General features: G+C 41.4%; 1 protein-coding gene across 1 annotated transcript in view; it reads left to right on the plus strand.

The window, feature by feature from the left end:
• Positions 1 to 4,670, plus strand: part of XYLB (xylulokinase homolog (H. influenzae)) — an 83,371-nt gene extending 78,701 nt beyond the window's left edge. The window contains exon 19 of the mRNA XM_009887775.1: positions 4,587 to 4,670. Within this exon, the coding sequence (XP_009886077.1) occupies positions 4,587 to 4,670 (84 nt within the window). The remainder of the gene's footprint in view (positions 1 to 4,586) is intronic.
• The last annotated feature ends 4,358 nt before the right edge of the window (positions 4,671 to 9,028 follow it).

Genomic DNA, 9,028 nt, shown 5'->3' on the forward strand with positions numbered 1-9,028 from the left:
TAATTTTTGATTGCATTATTGACTCTACTGAGATGTATTAATCCTGCAAAAATTCAAGAAGGGAAAATGTAGACCTAACAGGTTTTCTTGACTTCGGTGAATTGCCTTGTAAGTAGGTGGTTTTATAGAAGTGACCCTATTACCCAGGAAGGTTATAATGACCTATTTATTGATTTAAAATAATGATATTTTTGTTGAGTTAGATTTTGGAGGGGGGAGGTTGTTCTGTAGAATTGGTTTAGGTTGATAATTTAGTGCAAAGTAGGTAATAATAATACAACCACAAAAATATAATAGGTATTGATGGGAGCTTGATTAAGGTGATTTGTATAGCCAATATTTTTTTTTAACCTGTTAAACTGATTAAGATAGGCCTGTAGCATTAATATCTGAAGTAAATAAAGTGACAGTTTGAGATGTGGTTCCTTGGAAGAGACTTCAGAGTATTTCAGGACAGTGTTGTATTCTTTCTGCTTTAAGACTATTAATTCTGTGTTAAGAAAGGTGAACAACTGTAAAAATAAAACATCTGTATCTCTTGATTTCTTAAGCAAATCTCTTTGAGTAATTTGAGTTTGGTTTAAAAATAAAGGAACCTATCAAAAGTAGCAACTGTTTGTGAAAGGCTGATTAATTTTAATCTATTCAGGGTAGATTAAATGTACTTGGGTAGATTAAAATTAGATAATCATCAGCATCATCTTTGTAATTGGTAAATTTTGAATTGCTTCAGTCATTGGCTAACATGGCATGACAGGAGATAAAAGGATCCATGCGGATTTTCACTTGTAGTAATAATTTGTAGCTGGTTTTTGCTTTTGGAAGGCGTCAGACGTCCCATGGGACAATGGGACATGGTCCCAGACATTGTACAAAGAAACAGTAAAAGCCCTGTTGAGTTCATTGGCTGGTACTATGGTGAGATACAGTCTGAGGATGACATATTTTATTTAGACTAGATAGCAATGTAACACTTACTTGAACGCATTTTCCAGGGAGGGCAGGTTAAGTTATTCTCTGTTATAATGCAATATTTATCATTAGCATTTTCTTAGTTATTCTTGGGACTGTCAGAGTGTAGCCAAATTGTCCCAGGAGGGAAGTTTAGGGTTTGTAAATGAAGCCGCCAGTGTACAGCTAATGTTGTGGAGTAAGCTATAGAGATAAGCATGAGAAGAGGCCATAATATAGCAAGGACAATTAAATTATGGACAATAATAAGGTTCATGTTGTGATACTTGTAATTACTTTTGTTAAATATCATGGTCTGATATATTAGCTTTGAGGCTATGACAGTGAGGGAATTTATGTTCTTGGGTTCTTATGCATCATTGAGAGTTCTTTATTCCCTTTGGACCTCAGTTATAAAAATAAATCTATATAATTGCCTCAGGAAAAAGGCTCCTGGAATTGCTTAGGAGGAGTTGCCCGGGGTTCTGCAGAGGCAGTTCAGTCATGGCAGACATGGAGAAGCACCTTTCACAGACACGTCTGTGTGTGCACTCAGGCCAGGTTCTTGGTTGGTACAGTTTGGCTTTTCTTCTCCCTGCTTCATGGGAGCTGCACTGCTTTGGCCCCAAACTTCAGCTGGTGTCAAGCTGGCAAGTAAAATACTGCTTGTGAAAAGCTTGTAGTACTGCTGTGCTTTTCAGCCATGATGTACCGATGGTATTACAGCCAGATTCCCTGAGGAAGAGAAATTTAAAAATTTGGCTTAGGTCTCTGAGCCGCGCTGCTTTTTACCCTAAATGAACAGCAATAGAGTACAAGGAATATTCTTAATTTTTTGTTTGCATTTTTTCAGATGGTCCATAATGCAGCATTCATTTATGCTAATGGCTGGAAATCTTACTGCAAATGCTTGAATTTTCTCAATTAGCAAGCTAAGCGCTTAAGCCCAATAAACAGGAAGAGAACCTGTATCAGTAAATGTGATTGTTCATTTATTTTGACACATTTTAATTTAGAGTGATGTATTAACAATAATACTTCCCAGCCTTCTAGTAAATGCTCTGTTGTGTATTTTGTAAAAATACTGCTGGGTAAGTAATTCGAAGCCTGCTTTCCCAGTGGCTGAGCTCGCTTACCAGTGCACCTCTGTTATGCTGAATCCCTGTTGAGAAGGGCCCATGGTTTATCAAATTTACAGAATAGTGAAGTAAGAAATAGTGAGGCTTGATTGTAGATGCTTCAGTGAATAAAGGAGCTGGTTTTGTTTGACTTACTGATGCTCCCAGTATTGCCATAGTTGCCTGCTCAATGTTTTGTTTACTCTGATGTGCATATTTAGCAGAAATGGGAGCAATAATGTTCTTTGGGAACATGAAATTAATATATATACATACATCACTGAACCCCCAAGGCCCTCATGTAGTCAGTTAAAAATACCATGCTGAGTCATAATAGTGGTTTTATTTTCTAAGCCCATAAATCTGCATAAATCTTCATGGATCTCGGGATCGCTGTCCTGTGGGGAAGAGGAGTTGGAGCGCGTACATGTTAAATGAGTTGCCTGGGTCACCGAATGAGTCTGTTGCAGAGGTAGGAGTGAGTAGGTTTCTCTGTTTTAATCAGCATAAGTTTAAGAGACAGTAAGACTCAGTGAATCACTGAGTGATTAAAAACTGTCCTGATGAGGCCTTGGCTGGCAAACAGTGTATCCTTCCATTTGCTGTAGATGCTCCTTCTCTTCTTCCCCTTGATATACTTAATGTATTGAAGAAGTGTGCTTTAGCTTCTATAACATCTGATTGGTAAAAGAGATGAATTGATCAACACGGGCTCCTTCTGCAGAATTTGTCCATTAAGTCGCTCTCACCTGCCGTTGTGGAAGGTGGAAGTGGGAATGAAAGGGTAAATCCAGGTTTCACTGCTCAGACTGAAACTATTGTTCAGGAAACGGGAAACACAGAAACTGGCTATTTTGCTAACAACTGAAATGCAAGAACAAAACATGCTAATTATTTATTTCCTAGAGGAGAAAACTGCAAAGTTGGTTTTTTTCTTTCATCTGAGAAAGCATGACTGTTAGAGACAGCGAGGCTACTGCAGGACTGTATGTAAAACTGCGCGAGAACAACCCTGTCTCTTCCTGCAGCCTCATGGTTTACACTCGAAACACCTTCCTCCTGAATTTTTCATGCATATACAGTTGTTGGCTTTTGCTCTTATCTGAAAAAGGATAAAATGCATTTAAATGCTGGATCTCGCTTATTGATGAGAGCAGTAATTCAGTTTACTGGGCATGATTCATTATGGCTCTATAACCTCTCTGAACCTGGAGCCAGGAGCGAGACTGCCCTGATTATGAATAACATCAGTGCAGGGGGCTTGTAGACTAGACTGGCGGCCCCTAGGATTCATTGCGGCAGGGATATGACCTTAAGGCATCCTCCTAAGGACTGCTCGAGCCTGTACCAGACCCCACGCTGGCTCCTGGCAGTCCCTTCTCTGTGCTTGAGCCAGCAAATGAGTGAAGCTGTCCTGCTGTGGCTTGTCAAACTACTGATTGTATTAGATGGACGGTTAAAACCAGAAAGAGGAGATAAAGAAGAAGGTGTATCTCCAAGATCTAGATGAAGTACAGTTTTGGGTTGGAGCCAGCAGTAGGGCTAGGCTCTATTTAGGATTTCTGCTGTGTAACCTGGTCACATACGAGCAGCTCGTCTTCTGAGATATGTCCTGGGATGAATTTGAAGCAAAGGAGGAAAAAACCAAACAGGTAACGAATGAAACAAATCCCAACATGGGACTTGCCCGTATCCAAATCATAAGGTGTGTTTGAATCTGGGGTTTTAAATACATTTCAGTGTTGATTCTGCTTTTTACAGTTGTAACAATTCCTGGATAATTCTAGCTAGAGAAATACAGAAAAGCTACTCGGTGTAATTGTGGAAAAAAAGTTGGGTCTCTATTCGTCCCCCTGGGCCTGGGATCAGGGAGCAAGGAGCCTGGCTATGGAGCAGATTGTAGATGGGAAAAGTTATGGCTGTGAAAGATGCGAAGGAGAGAAGCAGCTGAAATAGATACGGGAGTATGAGAGGGGCGGGAGAGGGAGTATGAAGTGTATTTTAGAAGGCCCTGGTCAGCATATTGGCCAAGGAGGACCTTTCTGACGGTGGTGGTTGACTGTGCTAGGGGGTGGCAGTGTGCTTATTAGCAAGGCAGAGCAGGAGGGGACGGAGGCAGTGATCCGTCCTGAGGTAGCGGAGGGAGGCAAGGACAGGAGTTCTGCCTGGGTGATTAGGACAGCTATTACTGAGGGGCATGTCGCACTGGGAGAGGTGACTTTAGCAGAGCTGCTTCCTCTGGAAGTAATGACTTCTGCTTATAGCAAGAATGCAGCCACAATAAGAACAACCTGTGCGTGTCATAAAATTAAGCTGTAAAAGAGATGATAAAAAGGACTGTGATGTTTGAAGAAGGAAGATTCTGCAGCATTGAGTAAATTGGGGGAAAAACCCTCAAACCTTCCGGTACCTACAAAGATGCTGTATTTTTCAAGTCTGAAGATGTTCTTTAACTGCAGCGTGATTTAAAAATCTAATTTTTCAACCTAGACATGTTTATTTCTTTTTCCTTTTTAGCTCTATCGTCCACTTCTGAAAAGATATGCTGAGCTTGAACAGAAGGTTATCTACAACCCAACCTCTTCTTGTCTTGCGAAATAGAAGCAAAACAAAATTTATAAGTCGGCTGAAGAGTGGACTCCCAAGGAGAAGATCAGAAGAGATTTTCTCAGAATTTACTGGAGTTGTTTAAATCATTTTGTTCTTCTTTGTAGACAAATAATTTTTAAATGTCTGTGTTTGAGTGTGTTGGTGGAAAAATTTACTTTGTGATTGAAAACCCGATTAAAAAAGCATCATATTGTTCTGTGTGTTTGTGACTTCAATTTTTCTTGGGTACTTTTCAGATTGTGCTTGCTGTTTTGGAATAGATGGATAACAAAGTCAAGTCTCTCATATATGAATCACTCTACCCATCTCTATCAGCTTCGATTCCATGTGTTTAGCGTGCCGGCCTCTCTGCATACCTATCTAGCACAGTATCTTAATTCCAAAACTTCTCCTGCTTAAATCTTTTGAAACTATCTTTCTGTACATCTGTAACTTGTCTATGTTTATATCTTTGCCTACATGAAACCAACAGAAAGCATAAGCACACTGACTTAATCCCATCTTTCTTTAATATGTGGAGATTTGTGGTGTGAAGGCTGATTAAAGTCTTTAAAGACTCCCCAGGATCCTCAGAGAAGGGGAATTCTTTTTACATGACACTATGGAAAGTCTGTTGTGTGATAAAACATGATGTAGTTGGGTTTTATAAATTGTGGAAAGCACAGAGGCCTTATGTGATACAGGCACTGTTGCACAATGTTTTACTTGACGTCAGTTTTGTAAAAATGAAAATAAGGGAACAAACATGGGAAGTTTTTGTTTCAAAAAGCAGAGGTGGTTCCACCTGCACACCAATTTGGGATTATACTGCTTTCCTTTTCACCTTCAGGTGTCGTGGCTATGAAATTCTTTGTGTTGGGCTGAGTGTGACTGCAGAAGTAGGTCTCTGCTCCCAACGAGCCATGTAGGTCACTGTTTTTTTCGTACCACCAGTATCCCATTTCTTTCTTGGAGATGCTGAGCAGAACTGGTCTTGCTCTGCTGGTGCTCTTCCACTTCACAAGTTTTAGTCTGGATTAAGTGGACTGTGGCTGAGAAAATCTTAGAGAAAATACAAGGCAGGTGATCTTTCTACAGAGACATATGGAAGTTGCAGAATTTGAATGAACATCCTAAATCACCCTGTGCAAGTGGGAACACTTTGCTGCTCCATACTGGCATTCTGCAGTGCCAGTATGTTTCCCTTAGGATAACATTTCTTTTGGGAATAAAGCAGACTTGTTTAATGAAAGTGACTGAAGCCTTTCTTCCCTTCTTGTAGAAGTTGTAGTGTGCCTAGGGAGTGACCCAGGGAATTGTGGGGAGTAGAGGATCTCCTTACTGAGTATCTGAGAGCTGGATTGTATCCCTGCTGGAGGTGGGGTGACTCAAATTTGTATTCTTCCCATTACAGTGTCTTAGGAGAACTCTCCCTGTCCCTGCTGCATCTCCGCAGTAAGGATGGGACCCCCTTGTCATGCCTCACCTCTGGAGTGTCAGGGGAATGGGCACGTTCCTCCTTTGCTCTCCCCTTTATATTTAAGAGCTTCATTTGTGAGTATGAACAGTGCCTTTTTTTTTTTTTTTTTTCCACAACTGAATAATTATAACTTCTCTTGATATTAGCATGATTACTCTGGAAGGTCAAGAATTACATTTCCGCGTTTCTAAAGCAGGCTTCTTTTAAGCAATTGCTTTAAAAGGTGGCATTACAAATACACATATATCTCTTTTATTGGCTTATTATTCTGGGTCCCAAGGTACAGTGCTAAAACGTATAATACTTCTCACAGGCCTCCACCGTCAGCAGTTGCTTTGTCATTGGGCAAGGCTGTAGAGAGGTACAGAAGGATTTATCAGTGCAGGCTAAAGAATGCCTACTAGTTTAAGCAGCATTACCATCATCATTAGTCTTTGGTTCTGCCTGGTTACTGGTCGGACATCAAGGTTAACCACACAGGGAAGGGATTCAGAGGGGTGTTTTAGCTTTGTGCAGCTCTGGTGACAATTTCTTGAGTAGCTCATTTGGCTTATCAGAGTAGGAAGACTGATGTCTCTTGTAGCTTTGTGGCTTTATTTGCCTGTGAAATAGGAGAGTTGGGGTCAATTTCTTACTCAGCTGAAGAAGGTTAAAGCTTATTCTTCCCAGCTCATAGCACGTGTTAGAACATTTCCAGATAATATATTGGCTCCTAACAAAGCGTTATGTGCAGCCAGTAGGATATTGTCTACGTGGTTTAACTGCTTTCTGGGCCTGAGCTCTTCTCTAGGTAGGGAGAAGGAAACCCCTTCCTTCTCTCTTGGGCTGGGTTGGGGCACTCTGATGGGTCCTACTTAGCATTAAAACACAGTTTCCTCAGAGCAGCTGCTGCACTGTGTGCTTGCAGCAGGAGTCCCTGAGAAAAGACTCGGATGCAAGGCTCTGAAGGGCTGGAGTTGAGCACCACTGAATTATAGTATTGCTGTGGTGATGGGTTTATTAGGGCTGGCCTCTGAGGAATGGTGTCTGGAGTATAAGAATTTATAGACAAGCTCTTTTTTTTCCAGCTCACCAAAGTTGCACATGTTCACTGACTAGTGTCAGATAGAATAAGACTCAATAAATCTCCCCCTGGAAAGGTCCTTTGAAGAAATGCTGCTGTAAGACTTCCACCACTCTTTTCTTTTTGTCTTTCCAGGAATGCACATCAGCCTGCCAAGGAACCACAGGCTTCTTGCTCTCACAGGCACAGTGATGGAAGGATCTGGTGCCCTTTGGTTTCCAAAATCACATGGGTTTTTTTTTTCAGCTTGTCTACCTTATGTTATTCTGGTTGTCTGGAGTAGAGAGGTTACTGACTTAATTAACATCTTAGCTAACAGGAATCTAAAGGCAAGCCAATATCTTCTACCTCAACATACTTGATGGAGGTTGATTCCCTCCCTCCCCCAGAAGTGGCCTTACTGTTCTTCAGGGTGAGCAACATGGCATCCCATCTTGTCTAGACGAAAGGTTAGCTTCTGCGTTTAAAGACCTGCTGAGCTATTCCCAGTCTAGACTAATCCACTGGAAAATTAATCTCATCTCCTGGAACAAACCCCTTGATTGCTGCAAGGAGGTTATTCATCGCTCTCTGACCTGCAGCTCTTGTCCTGCACAAGCAAAGCTGCTCTAGGTTGGAGGTGTGTCACGGAGTTACATGGAAAAATCCAAGCAGCTTCCTTAGCTCGATGGCCCTGTGCCCTCACCAGTCAATCAGAGCTGCAGTGGATTCACCCACAAGCTCCTGGTGTACCACGACCCAAAGACAAACAGTTTTCTTTGCAGCCTCAAGTCTTTAAAGTCTTTTGTGATGCAGCTAGAAACAAACAGGGAAAGATGTTTGCTTTTTCTTAAGGGATCAGTCTGAGAGCTGGAGCTCTGATTGAATAAGTAATGTACTGAAAAAAGTCCATGCTCTGTTGGTGCTTTAATAAGTAATTGAGCTGAATACCACCGTGTATGATCCCACTGGGACCTTTTTGTTTTTCAGCTTGCTTTTCCTTTGGAGTTGCAGCTACCACTACAGATCACAGAGCAGCACAGTGAAGGATGTGTAGCTAAAGCCACAAAAAGCCAAAGCAGAACTTTCGACAAATCATTTGTTTCATCCGTGTTTCTATTACCTTGGTCCCCAGAGTGCTGCGTGCAGGTAAGTGGGTGGGGGAAGAAAAGCGTAACATTTTAGAGAACTAAACTGTCTGCTTTTGGTGCTTGTCATGAAGTTATAACCCCTTCCCTGGCAGAAAGGTGCTAATTTGGATTTTTCATCTCTGCAGCTGTGGATTTTTCATGTAACATTTAGGATTTTGATTTTGGTGAGATCTTAATCTTCATGTTAAATTGGATTGAAATTGGCAAACATATGGCTAAGAATGATTAGAAGGTGGGTGGACGTTGACTCAGCCATCAGGGGATCACTATCCCATAAGAAGCGTTTCCTTAAAAAGTTTCTCTGAAGGTGACCATAGCCCTGGTTCCATGTGGCTTGAAATTTTAGTACAGTGCTTTACACCTGTGCAAATTGGGTACAAAACCATATCTGCACCAACAGATCTTCTCTTGTTACTATTTTACACTCACTTTGTGTAGGTCAAAATCACGATGTGATACCCAAGGCAAAAGAACTTGGGATGAATTTTTTTTTTTAAGCTTTTTGCTGAGCATGTCTGAGGTGTGTGAGTAGGACATCTGTGAGTGGGATATGCAGAGTAGTTACAGCCTGGATCACCTGTGCTTTGATACAGCCTTGGTCAAGCCTCTCTGGTTAGCCAGTTCAATTAGCTAATTCCGCGCCCCCCCCCCCCGAACCCCTTTTTCCTCTCCCGCAGCAAATACAACCTTTTCTTGA

Source organism: Charadrius vociferus, unplaced genomic scaffold, assembly GCF_000708025.1.
Source record: "Charadrius vociferus isolate BGI_N301 unplaced genomic scaffold, ASM70802v2 scaffold566, whole genome shotgun sequence".
In the NCBI taxonomy this organism is placed as follows: Eukaryota; Metazoa; Chordata; class Aves; order Charadriiformes; family Charadriidae; genus Charadrius; species Charadrius vociferus.